This window comes from Chlamydomonas reinhardtii, chromosome 4, assembly GCF_000002595.2.
Source record: "Chlamydomonas reinhardtii strain CC-503 cw92 mt+ chromosome 4, whole genome shotgun sequence".
Classification (NCBI taxonomy): Eukaryota; Viridiplantae; Chlorophyta; class Chlorophyceae; order Chlamydomonadales; family Chlamydomonadaceae; genus Chlamydomonas; species Chlamydomonas reinhardtii.
The window spans coordinates 2,301,364-2,326,253 of NC_057007.1; the positions used below are offsets into that span (position 1 = coordinate 2,301,364).

The 24,890-nt window shown below is 62.0% G+C and overlaps 7 protein-coding genes across 8 annotated transcripts; 3 read left to right on the forward strand and 4 right to left on the reverse strand.

Annotated features, from left to right (window-relative positions):
- Positions 1 to 28: 28 nt before the first annotated feature.
- Positions 29 to 2,894, reverse strand: CHLRE_04g220424v5 (uncharacterized protein). The gene is made up of 6 exons (XM_043061887.1): positions 2,646 to 2,894; positions 2,464 to 2,506; positions 1,680 to 2,062; positions 1,171 to 1,479; positions 882 to 951; positions 29 to 680 (listed from the first exon to the last, which is right to left on the reverse strand). Exons 1-4 carry the CDS (start codon positions 2,705 to 2,707, stop codon positions 1,194 to 1,196), a joined length of 774 nt encoding a protein of 257 aa, XP_042925239.1. The 5' UTR covers positions 2,708 to 2,894; the 3' UTR covers positions 29 to 680; positions 882 to 951; positions 1,171 to 1,193.
- Positions 2,895 to 2,948: 54 nt separating this feature from the next.
- On the reverse strand, positions 2,949 to 3,854 carry CHLRE_04g220461v5 (uncharacterized protein). The gene has a single exon (XM_043061888.1). It carries the CDS (start codon positions 3,395 to 3,397, stop codon positions 3,095 to 3,097), a length of 303 nt encoding a protein of 100 aa, XP_042925240.1. The 5' UTR covers positions 3,398 to 3,854; the 3' UTR covers positions 2,949 to 3,094.
- A 133-nt stretch (positions 3,855 to 3,987) lies between these two features.
- On the forward strand, positions 3,988 to 5,207 carry CHLRE_04g220500v5 (uncharacterized protein). Its single transcript, XM_001692117.2, has one exon. It carries the CDS (start codon positions 4,238 to 4,240, stop codon positions 4,562 to 4,564), a length of 327 nt encoding a protein of 108 aa, XP_001692169.1. The 5' UTR covers positions 3,988 to 4,237; the 3' UTR covers positions 4,565 to 5,207.
- A 1-nt stretch (position 5,208) lies between these two features.
- On the reverse strand, positions 5,209 to 9,434 carry CHLRE_04g220550v5 (uncharacterized protein). The gene is made up of 6 exons (XM_043061889.1): positions 9,091 to 9,434; positions 7,872 to 8,722; positions 7,353 to 7,820; positions 7,179 to 7,242; positions 6,194 to 6,961; positions 5,209 to 5,739 (listed from the first exon to the last, which is right to left on the reverse strand). The coding sequence occupies exons 1-2, from the start codon at positions 9,114 to 9,116 to the stop codon at positions 8,482 to 8,484; spliced, it is 267 nt and encodes an 88-aa protein (XP_042925241.1). The 5' UTR covers positions 9,117 to 9,434; the 3' UTR covers positions 5,209 to 5,739; positions 6,194 to 6,961; positions 7,179 to 7,242; positions 7,353 to 7,820; positions 7,872 to 8,481.
- A 390-nt stretch (positions 9,435 to 9,824) lies between these two features.
- On the forward strand, positions 9,825 to 11,286 carry CHLRE_04g220576v5 (uncharacterized protein). Its single transcript, XM_043061890.1, has one exon. The coding sequence runs from the start codon at positions 9,939 to 9,941 to the stop codon at positions 10,263 to 10,265; it is 327 nt and encodes a 108-aa protein (XP_042925242.1). The 5' UTR covers positions 9,825 to 9,938; the 3' UTR covers positions 10,266 to 11,286.
- A 2-nt stretch (positions 11,287 to 11,288) lies between these two features.
- On the reverse strand, positions 11,289 to 22,314 carry CHLRE_04g220600v5 (uncharacterized protein). The gene is made up of 20 exons (XM_043061891.1): positions 21,735 to 22,314; positions 21,291 to 21,394; positions 20,651 to 21,127; positions 20,370 to 20,411; positions 19,549 to 20,085; positions 18,749 to 19,274; positions 18,113 to 18,596; positions 17,679 to 17,825; positions 17,143 to 17,277; positions 16,745 to 16,781; positions 16,450 to 16,527; positions 16,026 to 16,262; positions 15,765 to 15,830; positions 15,479 to 15,580; positions 14,945 to 15,097; positions 13,691 to 13,789; positions 13,284 to 13,354; positions 12,965 to 13,051; positions 12,529 to 12,668; positions 11,289 to 12,321 (listed from the first exon to the last, which is right to left on the reverse strand). Exons 1-20 carry the CDS (start codon positions 21,937 to 21,939, stop codon positions 12,062 to 12,064), a joined length of 3,987 nt encoding a protein of 1,328 aa, XP_042925243.1. The 5' UTR covers positions 21,940 to 22,314; the 3' UTR covers positions 11,289 to 12,061.
- Positions 22,315 to 22,444: 130 nt separating this feature from the next.
- CHLRE_04g220633v5 (uncharacterized protein) lies at positions 22,445 to 24,738 on the forward strand. Of its 2 annotated transcripts, none has more exons than XM_001692118.2 (3): positions 22,445 to 22,678; positions 22,853 to 23,296; positions 23,670 to 24,738. In XM_001692118.2, the coding sequence occupies exons 2-3, from the start codon at positions 22,865 to 22,867 to the stop codon at positions 23,856 to 23,858; spliced, it is 621 nt and encodes a 206-aa protein (XP_001692170.1). In that variant the 5' UTR covers positions 22,445 to 22,678; positions 22,853 to 22,864; the 3' UTR covers positions 23,859 to 24,738. The 2 variants fall into 2 exon arrangements, with proteins under 2 accessions (XP_001692170.1, XP_042925244.1); XM_043061892.1 differs by having other exon boundaries at positions 22,858 to 23,296.
- The last annotated feature ends 152 nt before the right edge of the window (positions 24,739 to 24,890 follow it).

The window sequence follows — 24,890 nt, forward strand, 5'->3', positions numbered from 1 at the left end:
ATGCCGCCGTAATTTGCCGTGCGACCTCATGCAATGATCATAATATGGCTGTGCGCGTATGTACGTGGAAGCACGGTGTCCCAGCATTTACCAGTAGGAGGGGTTGCATAATTTGCGATTGAACATATTACGTACCACCTAACCGACTAACGGCTCCGCATCCCCCCTATCCCTGTAAAAGGCCTCTACATACCGCTGCACATTTCCCACGGATGCCATAAAACAGCTTTCTTACCCTGTCAACTTCACACAAACACAGCGTCACATTAGCACTCGTATTTCATGTGTTCTGAGCAACACGCAGGCTTTACAGGCCAGACTCACGCGTGTACCAGCCAGCCTTTTGCCGCTTCATGCTCGGCTCTAATCCCTAGTCTGTCAAATCGCTAACCGACTAACCCCCCGCAACACCTTCTATTCCCAGCTATACCATATAATAGCCACCGTACCATGTCACATTCACACAAATACCAAAGCAAGCCATCCACCCCGCCCGAGCAGCCCCACCCAACCAAGGGTCGCACTCACACGCACTAAAAAGGCGATGTGGGGGCAGTTCATGCACCCGCCGCCACCACCCGCGTAGCCGCCGCCGTCACGTTGGCCGCGCCCGCAGCTGTGGCCTCCTCGTACCCAGGCAGGGCGCTGTTGGTCAGCCGCCGGTCTAGAGGCAGCCCCACCTGCACGTGTTAAATCACATGCTTGCTTACTTGTGCGCACGGTGGGAACAAAGGTTGCAGCAGGCTTGGAAAGAGCCTACAGACAGATGGTGACGGTAACCGATCTGCGCCGGGCCGTTTGGCGGGCCTGCGCTTGCCGCTGGAAGCGGGTCGAGCGGACAGGCGGTGTTGCACACATGCGCAAGCAATAAACACACGCACCTGCCCCGAGTCGCAGGAGCGACAGGAGGTCCAGGAGGCCACCTCAGACACAACCGTGAAGCTCCTCAACCTGGGGCAGCGCCAAATATGGTAGATAAGTGCGCACGCGCATGTGGGAGGCAGGCATGTGGAAAGCGGAAATGTATTTGTTTGCTGGGCAGCGGAGATCTGATCTCGACAGGGGTGGGCAGGTATATTGGCGGCCTTCTTACTACATGTCGGGCGACGATTTCCGCAATAAATTTATGATGAGCAGCGTATGCACGCACGCACACAACCGTGCCCGCACCGTGTATTCCACGTCGGACACGTTCACGAAGAGCGTGTAGGGACCCGGCCAGCCGCCGACAGCAGGATGACCCGGTTCCACACCGCCGCGCCGCGGCCCAGTTTGAGCGTGAGGCCCTGATTGGCCGCGGAGCCGCCCTCACCCGCGTCCACGTTCACGAACAGCGGGTCACACCGGGCCACAGTCGCCGCCCGCGAGTGTTGCTGGCAATGGTGGTGGAGGTGATGGAGGTGGTGGAGGTCAGGTTGCTGTGGTGGCCGCCGGGCGGCAGCGCGCGCACCGCCAGGGTGGCACAGTAGGGATATGCGGCTGCGCGTGTGTGTACAGGGGTGCAGGGGTGGATGGGGAGGACAGCAGCAGGAGGCGTGTGATCATTAGCTTTCTCATGGGCAGCAAGGCTAAACAGTCCCGTCGGCCCCCCGGTGCCGGCGGTGGAAGTCACATCCCGTCATCATGTGGCACAGCGTGGCGTGTCAGTTTTGGAACACCGGTCTTGGGTGCTCTCTTACCTGACGTGACGTCCAGACCGTTGATGTCCACAACATGTACCGACAGTGAGAACAGCTCCTCCACAGGCACACTGAGCCCCGCGCTGGCGACATGGCAGCCGTGCTGACGCTACTGCCGATAGGAATACCCGCGACCAGCTCCGCGCAAACATGCCCAGGCGCACCAGCGGCAGCTCCAGAAAGGCGCCGCCGCGCCTGGACGCAGCAAACGTGTCGGCTGGGGCGACGTCTGCTGCCTGCGGTGCGCGTGTGCATTGCAGCAAAGCGGCCGATGCCGCCACGTCACCGCTGGGGCCGACTACAGCAGTGGATCCGTCGCTGTAGTCGAAGGCGTACACGGCTGCCATGGTGGCATCCAGGAACCACAGCGGCGCCGCGGCGGCCTAAGGTGTGAGGGAAAGGCCACGGCATGCCGCTTGCAGTGTAAGACGCTGCAGGGGCGCGCCAGGTAGGAGCGCTACCAAGCAGCCACACATCAAGTCGAGACAGTTCCTCAAATACATTTCGCTGGCGAACTGACACACGGCCCCAGCCCCGGCCCCGGCCCCGGCCCCGGCCCCGGTTCCACCTTGGCGTGACCTTGCCATCCTCGGCGCTCAGAGGCAGGCCGAGTCCCCGATGCAATGCGGGATCCCGCCAATCAAGTCCCGCATGCCATAGACCTGGGCGCTCGGCGAGAGGCAAATAGCCCGGTCTGCCCACTTAAGGGGACGGACCGCGCACTCCAGTGATGATGCAGCCGCTTTCGCTGTCACTACCCTCGCTGTCACTGCCGTGCACGTACCGAGCGAACGTGCGCTTGTGATAAGTCGCACTTGCCATAGCGCCTGCGTGTGTGGGAGTGCGGAGGGAGGGAGGTAGCGTGGGCGCAAGGGGCAGCGGGGGCCGGGGCCGGGCAAGAGGACGGGCGGGCGCAGCGGCCCTCTTCTGCACTCTTCTAAATCTCCCAGCCGCCCACCAGCGCACCTTCCAGTGCTCCAAATGCGCGCATGGACGTGAGCGAAGAGAGGCGGCGAGGCAGCAAGCATTCGGGTGGAGTCCGGAGACGTCGCCGGGTAAATACAAGGTCACGAGTTGGCGCTAGCGTAGTAGTGGGTTCAAAAGTAGAAAAGGGTAGCATGCCTCGCGCGCACTCGTTGCGGCGCGGCCGGGCTGTTTTGCGGGCTGTGGCTGGCTCGGTTCCCTGAGCTTTGGGAATGCGCGGTTCAGGTGAGTTCGAGTGCGGGGAACTCTGGGCTAAGCGAAACCATTCAAAGCGTATGCTGAGGACCTCGGTTTTTAACTTCTTGGCTATCGCAACACGGGACACGCGTGTCGGATTTTCGGAGACCTAACGTGCAAGCATTACCAGTGTACTGACCACGGTGGCAAGAGCGTATCCAGGCTGGACGTGGGGCTTTTTCTGACGGTGGCCGTCAGTGCTCGGTCAGAAGCTCCGTCAGGTGGTCCAGTCCCGCATACCACCACTGCTCCGCCACCCAGCGCTTGAGCTCGTCCGGCATCGCTGGGATCCCCAAGCCGCCCCAGAAGTCCGCGACGTTGAGGCGATAGCTGCCATTGAGTGGGAAGTCGAAGGTGTCCAGGAAGCTGCGTTCCGCTGCCAGGACCTGGTCCGGAGTCCAGTCATCCGGCAGGAGAATGTACCGCAGCTCTGCCGCCTCGGCGTGCTGCATCAGCCATGCCCACCCGGCCCATTTCGCTGCCTCCTGGGTGGGCATGGCTGATGCAGCACGCCGAGGCGGCAGAGCTGCGGTACATTCTCCTGCCGGATGACTGGACTCCGGACCAGGTCCTGGCAGCGGAACGCAGCTTCCTGGACACCTTCGACTTCCCACTCAATGGCAGCTATCGCCTCAACGTCGCGGACTTCTGGGGCGGCTTGGGGATCCCAGCAATGCCGGACGAGCTCAAGCGCTGGGTGGCGGAGCAGTGGTGGTATGCGGGACTGGACCACCTGACGGAGCTTCTGACCGAGCACTGACGGCCACCGTCAGAAAAAGCCCCACGTCCAGCCTGGATACGCTCTTGCCACGTCCGTGGTCAGTACACTGGTGATGCTTGCACGTTAGGTCTCCGAAAATCGCGTGTCCCGTGTTGCGATAGCCAAGAAGTTGTAAACCGAGGTCCTCAGCATACGCTTTGAATTGTTTCCAGTCCATAACAGTGTGTGAGTTATTGATAGTCAATCGCATTTATTAAAACCACTTATTAATATTAGAAAACCATTGAGGTCCCATCTCCGTGCATGGGCGAGACTTTCGTCAAAATAAGCAAAGCTTAGCCCAGAGTTCCCCGCACTCGAACTCACCTGAACCGCGCATTCCCAAAGCTCAGAGAACAAAGCCAGCCACAGCCCGCGAAACAGCCCGGCCGCGCCACAACGAGTGCGCGCGAGGCATGCTACCCTTTTTCTACTTTTCAACCCACTACTACGCTAGCGCCAACTCGTGACCTTGTATTTACCCGGCGACGTCTCCTGACTCCACCCGAATGCTTGCTGCCTCGCCGCCTCTCTTCGCTCACGTCCATAAGTAGCTTAATAAAGGATCTGGTGGAAAATGATGGACCGAAAACGATGGTATTTCGGCGTGTACTACCAGTTCGCCGAGGATCGGCACGATGTTTGGATTGTCGACGTCGACAACGCCTGCGTCACGGCAGACACCAAGGATGAGGCGATGGCGGATATCACATCGCAACTGTCGGCTTGCCTGAAGGATTACACTGACACCGGCAAGGCTCTTCCCCCCGCCTCGTCCCAGGCGGAGGCGATGGTCAAGGCCGCGGACATGCTGCGGGACGCCCAGCTGGAGATGCCGGAACTGTACCCGCAGCCCATCGCGCAGCACATGACGGTCGTCACGTGCGAGCTGACGGACGGCTGACCCTAGTGTGGGCAGGGGCCTTGGCTATCACTGGCGGGCTGCGGGTAACGGCTCAGGACTTACGAGGATAGGTCGGGGGCAACAGGAACAGCGGTGTGGGGTAGGGGAGAGATAGGGAGATGGGAGAGCCTGGGGCTCGGGGAACCGGAATAGGTGAGAGATCGTAAGGGGAGGGGGAAGGGGGCTTCGAACGGGTAATTGGTCGTGCCGGGAGGCACCCTGTGGGGGATGGGAAATTCTAGCCTAGACTTGCGCGAGCGGGCGACTTCGCGCCGTGCACAAGGGGCCGCGATACAAGGGATCGTTCTATGTCACAATACTAGAGACTGGTACTTAAGGAGTCTTGTTGAGATTGACTCCTATGATTGCTCGGGTAGTTGGTGTGAGGAGTTGGGAGGAGTGACCGCGCCGTAGTGGCGGAGTTGTTGTGTGTGGTTACAAGGTGGTGAGCACGACGTGCATTCCTGTCCTTGTAGAAACCGAGGCCCGGGCCGGGGGGCCCTTATAACGCCTGCAACACTTATATATGCAGCTAGTTTGGTCCCCGAATGGGGGTGCTTATGCTCCTGTGCTCCCAAATGGAATCTAGTAACGCGGCTAACCTGGCTGGGTCCGTATGGAGTGACTGAAACAGCACAGCTCGCTCGCTTATATCTTGCCCTCGGCCCCTGCATTGGCCGGATGGGACCCGTACAGGTCGTAGGGGCCTAGGTCCCAAACCGCAAGTGCTACGCAACTGCGCCGAGAGGCCTACATGCTACTAACTTCACTCGACCCCACCCATCTGTCAGAAACTGTCCCCTCCCGGACTGTCACATACCAGTATACCACCGAACGCACACAGCTGCCCCCATTCACATTCATGCTGCTGGTGACTCAATGCTGACCTGGCGGCACCCCGCACAATTGGTGCACGCAGACGGTATGCCCACAGCGGACAGATGGGACATGCACCCAGTGGACCTTGCCCCACAGGTCCTGCCAAGCAGTAGTGCAGCACCCGTCGGCAACAACCTTAATGGTCAGACAACGCCGCCCATACACACTGCCCATACATCCGCGCTCCCTCTGTGAGCTGGCTCCAGGTTCTGGGTGTCAGAACTCTACCCCGTGCAGTCCGCATGTCTCTACGAACGCAGACCATACCACCATCACCGCCGCCACCAGCGATTGCCCTAGGGCCGGACGCGGCCAGGGCACGCCGCTCGGCGGTGTGCCGGTCGCCGCGCCGGTGTTCCTAACGCCGCGGCTGCCAGGCGAGGTCTGGTAACGATGGTAAGGCGGTTGTGTGTGGGGGGGGGCTTGGCGCTGGGTAGCAGGTCGTCGATCGCGCCGGCCCTGGGCTGCTGGCACGGTCGCTTCGGTGGCTGGCCTTTCGGTCGGCGGGCTGCGCGTGTGTGTGTGCATGGGCGTGTCTGTGTGTGTGCGCGTGTGTGTGGGTGTGTGATTGTGCGTGTACGTGTGCGTGTACGGGCGTGTTTACTGCGTGCGCGTGCGTGCGTGTGCCCATGCCTGTGTGGGCGCTTCTGGGCCTGCCTGGCTGTGTGGCTGCTGTGTCATTTTTAACGCGTGTGCCTCTGTGCCCCCGGGGAGCTCTTGGTGAGCCCGGACTCCTGTAACCATGCGCACCACCTAGCGACCAGGCAGCTGCTACAGACCGTGCCAGTTTCACTCGCCAGCTGTGCCCGCTGTCCCCGCCTCTCCTAACAGCTAACCGCCTCCTGTGCCTCACATTTCATATCTGCCTACAGTGTTTACACTCCAGCGCCAGCTCCAGCTCCAGCGTGCGCCAGCTCCAGCTTTCATACAGTCTACACCACTTCGCAACCAACAAGTGCCGAATTGGATGGAGGCCAATCCTCCCATATCCACACGCAGGCACGTCTGCGTGCCTAGATAACCCTCAGCCACAGCCCACAACCACATACACAAACCACGCTTACATCGAATACTCCTCCAAGGACCCGCGTAGCATGCCAGGCTTGCCTGTCGTCCCCTGCATCTGTCTCGCTGCTGCCAGCCGCTGCCTGCCATGCCGTTGCCTATGCCGCAGCAGTGCTCAAGATGCCCTGCGCATGCCGTTGGCCACAACAGCACCACATTGCTAAGCTGCAACTGCCACAGCAGCCTGCACAGACCACTGACCACCGCACTCCCAGCTGAGCTGCTGTCGTCAGAGTTACTGCTGCTGCCAGTGCTGTAGCCAACGCTGCAGTGCACGCACCCCACAGCCGCCTAGACACCTCCCCTGACTAAAGCAACCAGCTGCTCCGCCCACAGCTGCTGCTGCTGCTGCTGTCGCCACTGCTGCAGGCACCATCCCCACCCCCATATTGCCGCTGGAGCTGCAGGTCCACAAGCAGCCATCACTGCCCCTGCCGCTGCCATCACCTGATTCTGCAAGCCACACAGACAATCAACGAATCTCCGTCAGCTGTGCATGGTGAATGAAAATGAGCCCAGAGCGTACGCAGTCAACAGGAGCCCCCCAGGCTTGACACCCCGCTGCCCCTCTTAGGGTTCCGAGTGTCCACCTGCACCAACTCTTCCATTCTCGCATTCCACAATCTACATCCATTGACGCTTGGTAGCTAGATTGGCTGGAAATGCGCACCTGGCTCTGTTGTGCACCTAGCGCTCAGGCGCTGTCGTCCTCCACGCCGCTCGTCTTGTAGCCGCTGCAGACAGAAGGTACAACGGCGCAACGTTTTAAGCGCAAATATACGGGTTGAGGGAGGCAGATGCTGGAAGGTGGCATTCAGCGGCAGAAACCTGCGTGCACACTTACGGGGTCGGCGCCGTACTTGCCGTCCTGTCCACCCTGCACCTGTCCGAATGTGACTGGCTCATCATAACCCAGTGCCTTACAAGCGCCCCGCGCCCCTCAGGCGCACGCACTCGGCCCCCGCAACTCAGGCCCCCACGCCCCGCACCCCGAAAGTTCCGGGGCAGGAAAGTTTCGTGGGGGCAGGGCAGGGCTGCGTGCACGCTTACCTAAACACGAATACTGCGTGCACGCTTACCGCTCGCGGACACCCTGCCAGTCAGCGTGGTAGGAGATATCGAGCACGCGCTGCAGCATCTCACGACGCACGCGCGCTCCTCATCCGCCTTGCGTTCCAGCTTCTGCTCCTGTTCCAGCAAGTGCTCGCGGTTCAAAGACCCTCGAAATACAAGCCTCACAAAGCGGAAACGGCTTTCATATGTCTCATTCAGCGCTAGACAGAGGTCAAACGTGAATGGCCTCGTAAAGAATCTGGAGAAGCGAGAGCACAACAGCGCCTTGAATTTGTTTGTTTGCGTCCACCTGAGGCTTCCCTCAAGACTGCCTAAGCTTGACAGTATCTAGTAGCAATACATTTCGATTGAAAGTATTGCCCTCAACTAGCATGACCAGGCGCCAATAATAGGGCGGATGGGGCCGCGAGTCGATCAATCAATCGATCACGCTGAACGTGGGCCGCTTATGGAGTCCAAGTCCAGCCGAATTGTCGGTTCCCTAAGCCTTGGCATCGACTTGGTGAAATGCGCACCGACATTTTACAGCTCTGTCACGTCTCCAGCGGCCCATCCATAAGGGAGAACGCACGCATTCAGTGTTTTATACACATTGGACTAATACGTGTAGGCCGGGCCCCCGTAATTCACCACGCGCCCTGAACATGCAACACATACCTGCGCCAGCGCGAAGAAGAGCAGTCTAACATTTGGGCACACGAAACACGGCCGCTGCAGCCTACCCGTGCCTACCAGCCTCTTTGGACTGAAGAGAGCGCCGAAACCTGACCGACAGCCAACCCACGGCCAACCATGGTCCACACTGCCAGTCCGTGCTTGTCCACACATAGCGGACCGCCATGCGATCCATGGAGCGTGCCCCTAAGGGAGTCAAGTGACAGGGGACGCAATGTACAGTGTTAAAATGCCGAGCACGAGAGGAGGCTGGTGTAGAAGTGGCGACTGAAGTCTGAGTATGATCTGAGTGCCAGAGTCGTAACAAACATTGGACCAAAGGTACTGCGGATGCTGGCGTGCGCACAACCTCCCGGACCGGTGACCGGGTCGGGGTCGGGGTCGGGGTCGGGGTCGGGGTCGGGGTCGGGGTCGGGGTCGGGGTCGGGGTCGGGGTCGGGGTCGTGGACATCGGGGCATTGGAGTCTGGGGAAATGGGATCCAAGGGACGCAAAATCGCTCGTTTCCGCCCGCGCAGCTTCTAAATACTTACGTATTTATGTAATATTATAGCTGGGCCAACGCCCTGTCAAATTGCGAGGGCGCGCGCGGACTTCCCCCCGCGTGCCCGCACCTCGGCCCCGCACCCTCGCCATCACCCCCCAGCACCAAAACCCGTCATACCGTCCCCCACCGCGAGATACAGACTCCACTATATAATATAAGTAAAATGTGATCTGGGTGCCGGTGCTGGGGGGTCGGGGCTGTCCGCCTGGACGTCGGACGGTTGGACGGCGCGAAACTGCGCGAAGTAAGTTCAAGTTCGCCCTTGCGGCGAAACCGTTCAGCCTTACACGTTTTGCAAATATAAGAATAACATAGTCGCAGCTTCATAGGTCTCACGTTGTGGGGCAGCCAGCACGGCAGTATTAAGGACAGGTGCTCGTGCTCGCAGCTTACGCGCCTACGGGCATCCTGACAGGTACATAAGTGCTGAGATTGAAGCAATCTACGTATCTGATAGTTACCTTGGACCAGCACCAGCCTGTGCGATGAAATCGGCCAAAGAATTGTCTTTCTTGAGGCATCGGACACCATTCTATGCATTAGAGTGCGCGAAATATGGTTTAGCCTCAGTTACTTTCGCGATCGAGGTTCCCTGACTCGAGTCGGGTATCGGAACTTTGTCGCTGGGGCCTCTTTTACCTTGTGTACAATAGCTTCGTGTAATGGATGGCTTAAATAATGGCTGTGTGCAGTCGGCGGGAGCGGGGAACACGTGTTGCCCAAGTTTTCGTCAACTGCCGCTTTCTGAAACGTATAGGTGCGCCGCGCCCCCTGCGGGGGCCGGGGCACGCTAACCTTGACATTACTTCGGCCGTGTGCATGTAGCCTGTCGCCGCACATGCACACGGCATTCACTTGTGCGACCGCCGCTGGACCGCTGCCCTCAAGTGCTCTGGTGCCCGCCGTACAGGCGCTGGCTTCACGCACAGCAGCCCATAGGCACGCACAACCCATGCGCAGCCCTGGTGTGGTGTCCCAACTCACCTTGGCCAACCTGCGCTGGCATTCCCTGGGCGTGTATGGCCAGCGCGCTGAGTCCGGTCGGCATAAAGTGAAGCGCGGCGACCAGCTCGCGAGCAAATGCAGCCGTGCCTGCATGTCGTGTCAGTGAAAAGAACATTCAGGAAACACTTTCATGATAATTGACTGTTTTCCAAGCTGTTGGCCGCGTGCGTGCGTTTACACGCCGCCGCCGCCGCTGCCACCTACCGGTCGCCCACCTGCTGCTGGCGGCGCTGCTGGTGGCGCTGCTGGCGGCGCTGCTGGTGGCGCTGCTGGTGGCGCTGCTGGCGGGGGGGCTGGCGAGCAGCAGCGGCCGGGACACTTGAAGCCACCAGTAGGCAGTAGCGCCGCCTGGCAGCCTTCCCATGCATCTGCGGCCAGCGGCCCTGCAGGCCGTGATAGCGGCAATTCAGGAGGGTCGGAGGTGTTCGTGCATGGGATGACAAAACTTGCGGGGTGAGGGGGGGGCAGGAGCAATCAAAATTGGACCAAGGTTGATGAGTGGGGAATGACAACAAGTTGCGGGGTTAGGGCGGTGCAAGGGGCAATCAAATGTGGACGAAGGTTGTGTGGGGATGACGAAAGTTGCGGGGTGAGGGGGGGGGGCAGGAGCAATCAAAATTGGACCAAGGTTGATGAGTGGGGAATGACAACAAGTTGCGGGGTTAGGGCGGTGCAAGGGGCAATCAAATGTGGACGAAGGTTGTGTGGGGATGACGAAAGTTGCGGGGTGAGGGGGGGGCAGGAGCAATCAAAATTGGACCAAGGTTGATGAGTGGGGATGACAACAAGTTGCGGGGTTAGGGCGGTGCAAGGGGCAATCAATGTGGACGAAGGTTGTGTGGGGATGACGCCCGTCTCTGTCTCCTTCACTCCCTGCTACTGTTCGGTTAGTGGCACTAACCGAACAGGCTCAGGCCCAACTACCGAACCGGACCCTGCTCTAGCTCGCTCCCAGCTCGCCCCACTATCAGCCGCTGTACCCGATCGCTGCCAGACACTACACATATGCAACCCGGCGCAGAGGCTCTTCACTGGCGTACGCTATGCGGGTTGGGGTACTCTTGACCCTAGTGTGGGCAGGGGCCTTGGCTATCACTGGCGGGCTGCGGGTAACGGCTCAGGACTTACGGGGATAGGTCGGGGGCAACAGGCACAGCGGTGTGGGGTAGGGGAGAGATAGGGAGAGGGGAGAGCCTGGGGCTCGGGGAACCGGAATAGGTGAGAGATACGGTAGTAAGGGGAGGGGGAAGGGGGCTTCGAACGGGTAATTGGTCGTGCCGGGAGGCACCCTGTCGGGGATGGGAAAGGCTAGCCTAGACTTGCGCGAGCGGGCGACTTCGCGCCGTGCACAAGGGGCCGCGATACAAGGGATCGTTCTATGTCACAATACTAGAGACTGGTACTTAAGGAGTCTTGTTGAGATTGACTCCTATGATTGCTCGGGTAGTTGGTGTGAGGAGTTGGGAGGAGTGACCGCGCCGTAGTGGCGGACTGACTGAAACAGCACAGCTCGCTCGCTTATATCTTGCCCTCGGCCCCTGCATTGGCCGGATGGGACCCGTACAGGTCGTACGGGCCTAGGCCCCAAACCGCAAGTGCTACGCAACTGCGCCGAGAGGCCTATGTGCTACTAACTTCACTCGACCCCACCCATCTGTCAGAAACTGTCCCCTCCCGGACTGTCACATACCAGTATACCACCGAACGCACACAGCTGCCCCCATTCACATTCATCATGCTGCTGGTGACTCAATGCTGACCTGGCGGCACCCCGCACCATTGGTGCACGCAGACGGTATGCCCACAGCGGGCAGATGGGACATGCACCCAGTGGACCTTGCCCCACAGGTCCTGCCAAGCAGTAGTGCAGCACCCGTCGGCAACAACCTTAATGGTCAGACACCGCCGCCCATACACACTGCCCATACATCCGCGCGCCCTCTGTGAGCTGGCTCCAGGTTCTGGGTGTCAGAACTCTACCCCCTGCAGTCCGCATGTCTCTACGAATGCAGACCGTACCACCATCACCGCCGCCACCAGCGATTCCTTTCCTGCCGCCTCCGCGACCCCCTCCACCATGGTTCCATAACCCCGTTACTCCCCTCCCGCCCCTGCCTCCAGCCTCCTGTCGCCGTGCTGCCCACGCCGCCACTCCCTCCCGCCTCCCCCTCCGTACTCCAGGCCTCCCCCGCCGTACTCCAGGCCTTTCCCCCCGTATTCCAGGCCTCCCCCTCCGTACTCCAGGCCTCCCCCTCAGTACTCGAGGTCCTGCTCCAGCCCCAGCCGCGCCCTCTTCCAGCCGCTGCACAGCTCCGCGGGCGGCGCGCAGCACAGCCAGGCCCGCTGCACCGCCTCCATCAGCGTGGTCTGCGAGGGCTTCTGCCGCGACACGCCTACGCCCGCCACTCCCGGCCCCATCTGCGCCGTGACGGCCCCGCCCGCCGCCGCGCCCTCCAGGCTCCAGCTGCTGCCGGGCGGCAGCGGCGCCCCAGTCAGGCAGTCCACCGGCACGCCTGGGCGGGTGCGTGGTTGGCGGATCGTTGGTCGGTGGAGGAGCAACGAAGGCGCCAGAAACATCAAGCCAGATTGGTTGTCCCTGCCGCGGTCCCCTGTCTCCATGTCTCCATGATGTCCTCCTGTTCACCAGTCCCCCTGCCTCGAGGGGCTGGCCTGCTCCCTCCTCTCACTTCGTGCCCCCGGGTCCCAGCCCAGCTGCTCACCCTGCGCGTGCGACCAGAGCGGAGCTGAGCTGCCCAGCGCCAGCGCCGAGCCGCGCTGCCGCCGCCAGCGCTGACGCTGCCGGTTGCTGACGTGGTGCGTGAGCACATGCGAGTGCAGCTCGGGCGGGGGCGCGGGGGCCCTGCGGTGGGTGGATGGTTGTGTGGATTGGTGCGTCAACGCATGGGGGCGCGGTGGAATGGTAAACGCTGATCGGGCTGATTGAGGCGGCAACGCGCAACCACCCTTCGAAATGCGCAATGATGCATACCGCGTATGACAACAGTCACAACACGGAGGCGACTCGCATTCCGAGCGCACATTTCACATCCCACATCCCGACCCTCGTCGACCGGTCGTCACATCTCGCCTTTCCTCGCTACCCAACGCAACGCACGCACGCGCACGCCCTCTCCCTGTCCGCCGCGCGCCCTGTACCTGAAGCTCATAGCCAGCCGCCGGGCCGCACCGGCCGGCGCGCTGCGGGGGTCCTCCAGCTGCTGCTGCAGGCCCAACAGCCGGTACCTACAGTAATGCATGGATGGGTGGGTTCGCGTGGTGGTGTGCTCGTGTGCATATGCGTATGCGCGTGCGTGTGCACATTCTGGAGAGAGCAACACAGCTTGGTCGGTGGGGCTCGTGAACAGGCCAGGACCAGGCTGATGGACTAGTCCCCAAAAGCACAGGCACGCATACAGAGCCGCCGGGCGCCCGAACACGCGAAGCCTAGTACCAGTAGTCAGTCGCCGCCACCCACCGAGCCAGCAGGGCGTCGCGGCTGAGAGCCACCATGCTCCGCGCGTTGGGCATGTCGGCGGCGCGGACAACCTGGGGATCGGGGCAGCGGCGGCAAGGGGTGCAGGGGGGTTTGCATGGTTGTACACATGGAGAACAGGATTGTGGGCAGGGGGGAGGTAGCCGATCAGGGGGGCGGGGGGGGGGAGCGGGGTAGTGCACGAGCACGGGGACGCAGAAGGACGTTGGGCCACAACGTTGTTGCATGCAGGGAGTGTTACGGCCTTGGCCTCAGCCCGCACGAATGTGTTGTTCTACAACCACCACCACCGCCATCACCACCACCACCACCACCGGTGCCACACAGCGCAAACGCACACATGCCCAGCTCACGCATGCACATATGGTACACGCCCGGGCTGCCCGCACCTGTGCTAGGCACGCCAGGGTGGGGATGCCCTTTGTGCGGGGGCACGGCACGTGGAAGGGCCCGGCGTAGCGGCTCTGTAGCACGTGGTGCATCAGGCTCTGCAGGGGCGCACACACGGGGGACGGGGGGGAGGCGCACGGGGGAGGCGCATGGTGTGGTCGCGGGTGGGACATGGGCGTGTGTGTGTGTGTGTTAAAGAGCACAAGGAAAACGTTACGCAAAGACAGTGTATGCGATGCAGCAAAGCGACGGCTTACGGATGTTACCTGAAGTTACCTCGCATACCTGCTGCGGTGAGCCGCCGGTCTTACCAACCGGAAATCGCGCAACCCCCGCTACTCTAACCTCGAGGGGGGATTAGTGTCCACACGCTCTCAAGGGTGCAAACCCATGCATGTGCTCACGGTACCGTGAGGCCCAGGCACTCCTACGATTCCTAGCTCCGCGTCGCTACTCCTGGCCGCTAAGTCCAAGCTCCCGCCCAATCCTCGGTGAAATTCTCACCTACGAGCGAATAAGAAAACAACAGAGCACAGGGCGGCAGCAGGGGAGTGTCACGAACAAGAGCGAAGGAACATGTTAGCGCGGCGGCGCGCGACGAGCAAGAGCAAACACGCAGCCCAGTCCCAGCCCAATTAACTATACTAGGGGTTGCGCGATTTGGGAAAGAGACGGAGGGTGGGCGACCACGAGCAAGTAAACAGGCGGGGGACGGCATGGGTGCATGCATGACGGCAAATGCAAACGGGGTGTCAGCACCATGGGCTGGCGGGGGAAAACCCCCGCTCCCCACTCCACACTGTGTGTGTGTGTGTGTGTGTGTGTGTGTGTGTGTGTGTGTGTGTGTGTGTGTGTGTGTGTGTGTGTGTGTGGCGGTTCTGCGTCGGTCCTGCTTGCCGTGGGCACTATGTGCATGTGCATGTGTGTGTTGAGCGTACCGTATGCGAACGCATGCCGCACATGTAACTGCGCCTCAAGCAGTGTGGGGGCAGTGACGGTTATATGGCGTATGCTGGACAAAGAACACTCCCGCATCTTACGCCCCTCCCCCGCCCCCGCCCCCGCGCCTGCGCCCCGCACACACGCCGTATTCAGTAGGTATCCGTAAGTAACTCCGGCGCCGTCTGGGCGGGCTTCGGGCTTCTGGGCTTCGGGCTTTCTGGCGCACGCCGCGGCTTGGCTCCGCGCTCATTACTCAGTAGGTATCGATAAGTAACTCGTTTTCCCCCGCCGCGGCTTGGCTCAGCGCTCACCTTGGGCAGGTCCCCAACTTTGACGGCCTCCATGTCAGTTGGCGTGAGCGGCGTGTCGGCCAAAGCAGGCAACAGGCCCGCGGGTGGTGGCGGCGCGGCGGCGCCGGGCGGCTGCTGCGCCTGCGCCTGCGCCTGCTGCTGTTGCTGCACAGCCTGCATGCGCAGCGCAACCAGGCAACGTGAGTGGTGCGTCAAGTTGGAGTGACAACGCGCACGCCCTTACGGCATCGGTCGTGGCGCTGAGCAGTTGTTGTGCCATGCTCCGGTGATGCTGAGTTGGTTGCAGTGGGCGTTGAATGTAACGATCCAAAACCCAATATCGCGAAAGGAAGGCATAACCCCACGGCATTACCCTCAGCGCCGCCAGCAGTGCCTGCACCGCCAACCTGGCAGGGTGCCGCCATCCCCGGTTTGGCAGTTGACACACCCGCCCGACGCACACGCCCCAGCAAACCCAAGCACCCAACTCCTAGTCTCCCGCAACCCGCCAACGCGCAATCTAACCCGCCCAGCTGCCCCCACGCGCCGTCGCACCTGCACGTGTGCAATCATGGTCTTGCCGGCTGCCTGGTTCAGGCGATTGAGGACCGTAATCACCACCTTGGCGCGCTGAGCCACGTCAGGCCCCAACAGCTCCTGACGAAGGAATTGCATGTGTGGAGGATGGAGGCGTTGGCAGGTTTACAGTTCACGTGTACGCGTGTAGCAATAGAAACAGTACCCGAGCGAACCTGCTTTCTAAGACGTGTTGCGGCAAGGGCACGGCCCCGGGTGCAGCCCGCCCAACACACATGTGCATGCGTAGGCAGCCGTGCCCTACCTGCATGGGCGCCAGTTGCAGCAGCCCCAGCGGCGTCGCCTGCTTGCCGCCTGAGGCAGGCGCGTACTGGCGGCGGCAACGAGGGAGAGCGGCGCAATAAGAGCATGAGCGCACGTGACGCTGTCAGCATCCGCGCACACGTGTCGTTTCTGCACCCCACAACATCCATCCCGCAACACCCCATGTCACCACCGCGACACGCCTGATGGCATGCACGGTATACCCCATCGTCCAGCCCCACACCTCCTCCGCAAGCCTCACCCCGAGCAACACGGACTGCAGCGTCTTGTGCAAGTTGTAATCCGGGAAGAGGCGGATCAGCGGCAGGCAGTCGCAGCCGCCGCCGCCGCCAGTGCCCGCTGCCTCCCAGCCGCCGCCCCAGCCATCGGCCGAGCCGCTGATGTCGCCCGAGGAAGCAGCGGCTGCAGCGGCCGCGGCCGAGGGCACTTCCCCTGGGGCCATGGAGGCGCCCGTCACCGGGTCAACGTATCCCTCCTTCTGTGGGACGAGGGGGGATGTGTGGGGCGTGTGGCGCGCATGGGGCGAGAGGGACAGGGTGCCCACATGCGGGCCTCCCCGCCGACAACAGGCCACGTGCAACAGGCCTCCTTTCCAACAGTATCATGGTAGGCCCCGTTCCTTCTGCGACTGCGTGCTTGGATTCGGCCGCGCCAACTCTACTCACCATCTTTGCCTCCATTTCCTCGACCCACAGGATGATGCCTGACAGCATCAAAGTGGCAACTTCAAGCACATACCACACCTGCATGCAAATGTGTGATTGAAAGCGCACGAAAATGTGAAGCGTACGTGTTAGCTCAGAACCGTACATGGGGTAATGTACGGTGGGCGCCGCCTGCCGTGCATGCGCCAAGGTCGTTGCGCATACAACCCACATGCACACAGCCCACACGCACACAACCACAAAGAAGCGAACTGTGATATGCAGGTACACGGTACACATGCACATGCACACGCACCATGTGTGCAGCCATCAGCCGCGTCTCCGGCAGTTGCCTGTAAGGTGGGGGTTACATTCATGATTAATTAAGAAGTGAAGTCGTAGGCAGGTACGGTGGGGGGGGGGCGCGAGATTAACGCTGGTCAAAACCCCGGGCAGGTCAGTCCTGGTTTGGCAGCTGGCACGATGTGACACGAACCCGAAGTCGCTGTGGCAGGCGGCACCACGCTGCAATGCAAGCACCATGTGCCGTACCTACTCATCCCAGCATCAAGGGCGTGTGCAGTTGGGCACGCAGGCACCGAATGAAGCAGTTGCGCGCACAGCACACACGCATGTTACTCAATGCATTCACGCCCACCATGCCGCCCACCATGACACACATCTGTGCGAAACCCCGGCCCCCCGGCAACCCACATGGCGTCGCCCTGTTGCGCCTGCACCAGCACCAGCGCCGCCACGTACTGCCCCAGCCGTGCCGCCGCCAGCAGGTCCGCCGCCACCAGACCGGCGCGAGGGTGCGGCAGGCGGCGGAGCACTTCCAGCTTGGCACTGCGGGTGTGTTTGCAAGCGCACAGGGGTGGTTGCAAAGATGGTTGGAATAGCGGTACAGGGGAGGAAAGCAAAATAGAGCAGGATTTATGGTGTTTTGTTGGTGTGGGTGCATGAAAAGGCATTTCGGTTGCGTTTTTGGGATGGTGCGTGTGGTGGGTGATGCATATGCACCAGCAGCCATGTACAGCGGCCCTCAACACCGCGCTCGCAGCCCCATCCACCGGTCGGTGTTGGCCCGTGCGACAGCCCTGGTCACAACGGGCCTGGAGTTTCGGAGACGCCTGCTCCTTTCCCTCCCGCCCTTTCCCTCCCGCCCTTTCCCTCCCGCCCTTTCTCTCCCGCCCTTTCCCTCCCGCCCTTCCCTCCCGCCCTTTCCCTCCCCCGCTCCTCCCGCTCACCGGCTGACCCCCGGCGCCAGCGCACACCGCAGGATCACATCCTCCACGCTGTACAGCAGCCCGTCCAGTTGCGCCAGCGCCACCGCCACGCCCGCCCGCCGCCCGCCCAGCCAGGAGCAGCGCAGCCGCTCCGCCACGTCCCACAGACTGCGATGGAGGTGCGGACAACATGACAAGGGACAGCAACCACTGATGAGCGGGGAAGCTTGGTGCAAAACAAACTAGGGCTTGGGATGAGTCACAGCCCACGGTCACAGCCGTTCGCCAAGCATTCGTGGTACAGTCAGTGTAGCGTATAAGATACACGGCATGCACGGCAGGGTGCAGGCTTCGGTGGGTGCAGGCTTCGGTTGTGCGGAGTGTGAGAAGCCCCCCCCCGCCCCCCCATCTCCCAGCCTCAGCCCCCCGCCACGTCGTCGCGAGCCGGCGCCCACCTCTGCCGCTGCAGCACGCCCCACGCCAGCCGCAGCGTGTCCATGTTCACAGCCATGGCCTCCTCGGGCCCGCCCGGGTGCTGCTGCGTGGGCGGCTGCTGCTGCGCGTGGGCGGCGCGGCCCCCGTTGGCCGCACCGCGATGCGGCTGCGTGGGCGACACGAAGTCCGGCAGGGTGCGCAGCACCAGCAACGCCATGGTTGCGGCGGCGGGCTCCGCGCCCCCGTCCCCAGGGTCCCCGTCCAGATCCATGCCATCTGCGACGTCGCCGCCGGCCGCGTCAGCAGCGGCGACACCGAGAGGCCGCAGCAGAGCGGCGGTGCAGAGGCAGCAGGCGTTGCCAGAGAGGCAGGCGGTGGAGGCCACGACGAATGACGACGCCGGCGAAGGAGAGGGCTCAGTCGCCGGCGGGCTGCCGCCAGCGAAGCCGTTGGGCATCGGAGCATCCCCAGGGGCCAGCTGGCTTTGGGACTCGTCGATATCCGCTGCGGAGACGAGGGGATCGAAGAGAAAAACGTTATCACACTTGTTACCCACACGTTGTTATGGAGCAGAACGTGGTCTGCGTACACGCCCGCGGCATTGTTACCTTACTTCAGTCTCCGTTCCAGCTTAAGCTGTCACTCTTCCCACTCACCCAAAAGGTCAACGTCTGACAGCACCCCCAGCGTCTCTGCGTCTAGCGCCGTCACGTGCCGCCCAGCCACTGCCAGGAGCTTGCTGCCGTCGCCGCTAAGCAGAAGCTGCCCGCGGCTGCTGCCCTTGCCGCTGCCGGCACTGTTGCTACTGCTTTCGCCGTTTGCAATGCCGTCGCTGTCGACGCCTGCAGGCAGTGCTGTTTGCTGCCGCATCCATTGCCGCTCCAGCTTCCAATGACCGCCGCCGCCGATCGCGGGCGGCGACGCAGTGGCACCGCTGCCCGGCGGCGGCGCCGGTGACGTGGGCGGCGTGGCGTCGGCAAAACACACCACGCCAGCAACCTGCTCGTGTGGTTTCCCGGTTGGACCGTTCCCGTTCCCCTGGCCGTGATGCTGGTGTGAGTGCAGGCCGTGGCGTGGCTGGCTGGTCGTTGCTAGCACATAGGCATGGCGCGGCCCGTTGCCGCCCGGCACGTGCAGCCGTGTCTGCGCCGCCGACAGCCCCGGCGGCATCGTGACCGCCGCCTATGCGTCAAGGAATCGCGGGGTCAGTCAGCGGCGATGCGCCTGGCAAGCTGTTTCACAATGCCCTTGGATGCGGCGGGACCACAGGTGCTGTGGAAGCGAAACGCCAGGCTGCTGCCAACTACGTCCCAGCCATGGCATATGCGGGCCTCCAGGCCGATGCTGACTGCAATGCACTGTCGGCGTCGGCCACACCCGTGTCCTACACCCCTGCCCCCAACAAACACGGCACCACGTGTCTGCAGGCCATTTCCCACCCCCCACCCCACCCCACCTGCAGAGCCATCACCGGCTGCACGCCTTCTCGAGGCGGCGCCGCCGCCGGCGTTGCGCCCGACGTGGCGGTCGCACCCGGCGCCCCCGGGCCCGACGTCACCGGCTGGCCACTCAGCGTGGGATTGCCACGCATCGCAAACATGTAGAGAGCTTCCCGCCGCGCCGCGTACACAACCGCTGTCAGCATGCCGCCATCAACCGTCGCCGCCATCGTTGCCGACGCCACGCGCCAGGAGGAAGCGGCGGCGTCCGCGTCCGCCGCGTCCGCGCCTCCCACCGCTTTCGCGGCCGCTAGCAGCGCGGGTGTCAGGAGCTCTTCGCCTGCTTGCGGCACCGCCGCTGCCGCTGCTGCAGCTGCGGTCGCGAGTGCTTTGGCAGCAGCGACGTCAGGTGGCGGCACGAGGACTGGTTTGGAGCGGCGCCAGGAGAGGGTGTTGGAGAGCTTGGAGGCGAGCGCCCACAGCACCACCAACTGCCCCGTGCAGGTGAGCACGGCGGCGGTGAGCTGGTGCGGCCGAGCCCAGTGCGGGAGCGCCTGTGGACGTGAGCGGGGAGCCGACCATGATGGGCGCTGAAGGTGCGCGTGAGTCGTGAATAGAAGCAACATCGCGCAAGGCCTGCGCTAGACGGGACAGGTCCAACCCAGATGGCTGGCTTGCCCGAAAGGCTTTCCCGAAATGCCACAGTCCATGCGGCTCACACGGCACTGGTGGTGGAGCACAAGAAAAAAAATGCGGAAAGCATTCCTGTCGAAGGTACAACTTCGAAAGTACAACTTCGAACGCCGAACGCTGGACGTACCCAGTACCCCTGACTCACCCCGACCGGGGCGTCATCGTAGAACACCGTCTCCAGCGACTCCTGCGGTGAGCGGAAGAAAGGAAGCGAGCAGGTGTTATACATCAGTTGGTTTGGCTTTCCTGGGTTGGGTTGGGTTTCACAAGATCGGCAAGCAGGAGCACCGAGTCGCCACAGCCTGGGCTTCATCAGCTGGGAGTACGCCAGATCTGGCAGGCTCAAGCTTCAGATTCGCGACTCACGTCAGCAAGTCCGTCTTGCAAGTAATGCATTTTTCAAGCCGCCACAACGCTTCTCCGCACCTGCGTTCCTCCGCCGCCGCCGTGCGCCGTTGCGGCCGCCGCCGCGGCTGACGACACGAACGCTGCCGCGCCCGGCCCCAGCGCCCCCACCGGCCCGGGGTCGAGCCGCTTGAGCGCCAGTGATGACGTGCTCCACGTCCGCCCGCCCTGAGGCTGTCGCAGCCAGCACACGCCCGCGAATGCTGGACCGTTTACACCGCCTGCAGCAGCACCAGTGGTGCCTGCGCTAGCGCCGGCGCCGTCCGCGACAGCGCCGCCGTCGGTCGTTACGGCCGTGGCGTCAGCGGCGCCGGCAGCGCCCGGCTCCTGCTTGATGTACGGCACCGTCTGCTGGCTACCGGTTTGGTGAGCTGAGCCGGCGGCAGTAGCCGCACCCCCAGCGGCAGTAGCACCGGCAGTAGCTGCTGGCGTTAGGTCAAGCAGTAGCTGCCCGTGCCAGTCGTCGATGGTACGAGGGGCCATTGAGTCGTCTTGGCCCTACGTGAGTAAGCAGGCGTCACAAGGCAGCGTAGCCAGTGCGGTACGTGAGCAACGTTTGTGAAATGGGCAAGCGCACAGCCGCAAGGGAGATACGGCGACTCATGACAGCGCCGCATGAGCTGCTAAAGCTAAGCCTGCAAACATGTCGTAGTGCGCCTACCTGCTGTGTCCAAACCACCAAGCGGCCCGACGCGGTGGCGGCAAGCAGTGCGCGACGCTGGCCCGCCCACGACCACTCTAAGTGCGTGACGTGGTCGCTGGGACCTGCAACAGGGTCGGGGCGTTGCAACAGACTTCCGGTAACGACAATAGCCACTAAATGTGTTTCTGGTGGGGTCGTCAGGACGTGGTCGATGTGGGTCCGTACCCGTTGCGCAAAGTAATACATGCACGGAACGGCCCGCTCCCCACTTCAGTCCCGGTATCCGCCACAGAGCTAATTTCCTCGGTACTAACAGTACAGGGTAGATCCGGCCTGCGTTGTACCTGTGCTCCGCTAGCACGCCGTGCCCCCGTGCACCCACCGGCAACCCCAAGCCCAGGAAACATTGGCGCCACGCCACCCCTCTCCGGCAAAGCGAATGTGTGATGTCTACGCTCTCACCCGTGACGGGAAGCTCCAGGCAAGTCAAGTCCTCGGGGTTCGAGGGCTCCACAATCAGAATCTGGCAGACCCGGCCAACAGCAGCGGTACTCGCGCCACCCTCCTGCCCTGCAGGCCGCTCCCTTGGCGCCAGCGCAATAGCCACCAGGTTGCTGACGCTGCACCAGGACGACAGCTGAGGTGCAGAAGCTATCGGAAGCTGCATTGTTGCTAGCAGACCTCGAGCCTCTGATTCATCAGCGGGCGAGGTAAGGTCGTGCTCGCTAGCCGGGAGAGCCAGCAACGTGTGGGGCGGCAGCTCCTCCAAAGCTGCCCCCAACGCGTCGTGCTGCACCCCAGCCCCCACGTAACGGCCTTCTCCATACATGTTCACCGCTCTTGTGCGGTTGCCACGCACTCAGGCGCAGGCGCTAGCGATCGGTTTTGGGCATGCGCAGCGCGCCTTCCCACCACGGGCCTTACTGTATTTCATGTGTAATTTGAGCTATTCTGATGTACATAGCAAGAACCGGCGTAAGCAAACAGTAAAGTTTCAAGAGCTGGGAACGAACTTTGTATTGGCCGAGCCTTGGTACGCAGCTAAGGACAGAAACACGTAGCGATATGCAAACAATTACATTTCGTCGAACGACGCCTCGAGCCGGGGTCTTGCAGCATGGGCGCGACCCCTGCATTGAAGGCCTTTGTTATCTCTCCCTTGACACCCTACTCTGTGTAGTGAAACAAATAGCGACGGAGGCGAGGGCCATAGCCCATAGCCTGAAAGCCTGCCATTCTACTGCTTGCTTCGTGCAACACCGCTGCCCACCACACACCGACAATCGGCCGCCCGAGTTTTCGCGCTCACCGGTGTCTTTGCTGCCTAAATTCAACAGCTTTACCTAGGAACTGCTAGCTGTTGTCTGCAGCAGCTGTGTGGTGGCCTCAAGCACGCAAACGTCCAGGTGCGGTCGGGCCAAGGCTCACACGGAGCGCCAGCTAGCAGTGCGCTGGCAGCGCGCAGCTGATGCATGGGTTCCCGACCACATATACAAGGGATGCAAGGGGCAGGAGACAGCCACTTGTTCCGCGACTGTTTGTGCCAAAGGCCATTTGCCCCTCGCGCCCTTTGCCTGCAGTACAGAGTAGTTATGGGGCTCGCATTTGCGGCCTCCCCCACCTGTCCAGGTGCCTCCCTGCGACGCGCCACTCTTAGCGACTGCAGCCAGCGACTCCTCAGGGGGAGCCATGCAGTTGTGCGTAGCGCAGCGGGCGCTTCGCTGCCTCCCGGGCGCGTAGTTCTTGCCGCAGATCGGGCGCAGCAGCAGAGCCCGGGGCGACTCGGAGCGCAAGCAGGCAATGGCGCCGAGCGAGGGGTCGACGTGGCGCGCGAGCGCAGTACTGTGGCCACTGCAGCAGCTATGGCAACCTCGCTGCCGGCAACCGAGCAGGTTGTGGCCCCTGCTGGGGCGGTGGTGAAGGCGCCTGTGGTGAAGCCCGTCCGGCGCCCGGAGCCGGTTTTCGTGCCGGTGCCCGAGGACGTTATCACCGACTTCGAGCACAAGCTTGAAGCGGACCTGCAGGTGCGAGCCGAGGACCATGTGTCGACCGTTACTAGGAGCGCTGCAAGGGGTTCATGGGGGGGGGGGGACCGGCCGCTTGCGCTGTTGTTCAAACGGTTCATCTGGGTTGGATCGGGCGCCGAAACGCCAGCCCTGACGCCAGCCGACGTTAGGAGCCCTCGAGCAGGCCACGCCCGGGCAGTTGGCGCGGGGGCTAGTGCGTTGTCAGGATCGCGCACTGGAATCATTTAGAGCAACATTGCACCAACACTAGCTGGGCGGGCGGGGGGCAGTGGGCGTCCAACAACAACCGACGCCATACGGCGCCTCGACTTCACCGAGTCACACCACGCTGATTAGCCCAGTCTTCCCCTTCACGCCTTGCTCCCTGCAGACGGTGGGAGTCACGCTGACTGCCATCCTGGGTGTCATCATTTTCTGGCGTGGCGTGTGGGCGCTGCTTGACCACTTCATCGGCGACTCGGTCGTGGGGGACATATGCTGCATCATTGTGGGCCTCACCATCGTCCTTTACATCCGCCTGTCGGGTATGAAGATTGCCAGCTTCTGGCCGCCCAGCTAATGCAAGAACCATATCCCAGCGCCTCGATCAGCTACGGACTGGTGGGGCGGCTGAACGCCGAGCTGGTTGTGGGGGCGGCGTGTTCGTGGGCGTCAGGGCAAGCGGAGGGACTGCAAGGCCCAGCGCGTTTCGTTTCTGCGCATGTATAAACAAGAGCGGCTCAGGTGGTTGGGCGGTGCAAGCGGCACGCGACAAGCGTGACCTCGTTCGGGGCCCCGCGCGCGGAGGGTCTGATAAGCGGTTCCTACACTGTTAGCCACAGGCTAATTATTTAAGCAGATGTGAGTGTTGCGAGTGACTTGTGATGAGGTGTATTCAGTCGATCGGCTGTTTATCAAAGCATTGATGGGCCTAACGGGTCCAGGCACGCGGCGGAGCAGCCCTACCGAGTGCGTGCATAGCGCAGGCAAGAGAACGACCTATTAAGTTATGGAGTGGCGCGTCACGTGGCATAGACTATGTTAATGCATACCGTTTGTTTCTAGAAGCAGGTGCAGCACAGGGTTTGCTGTTTGGTGTGAGAGCACTGTCAAATCGTGTGGGGTTTAAGAGTGTGTGGTTTGGGGTCCTGTATTTCATTAGCTAGCCGACTGTCCGCCAACCAGGGGGCAGACGGTATGACCCCTATTTACGGGTCCTCGGGCATTGGGGCGCAACAATGCGAAGAGTGCAGGCATGCTGATAATTTGTCTTGACATCATGCGCTCATCAATCCCATCATACGGGGTCACGATCCTGCATACGATTCACTGCATGCACGGGATGTGGGACGGGTGGCCAAACTGCCACCCACGCAATCTGTAACTTCGATTGAAGATGCGTGCACTGCTTGACTATCGCCTGCTGCATTATGTTCACTGTGGTGTAAGGTATTCCTGATGCAGCGGTAGTGCGGTACCGTATCTTTCATGCGTGCCTCCCGCCTCCCGGCCCAGGCCCTTGCCAGCTAGCCTCCACGCTTCACTTCACAGCATCACTCCAATTAGGCTCTGGCCTCTGGCTGCGGCTGCGGGCTGCCGCCTAGCTAAGCAA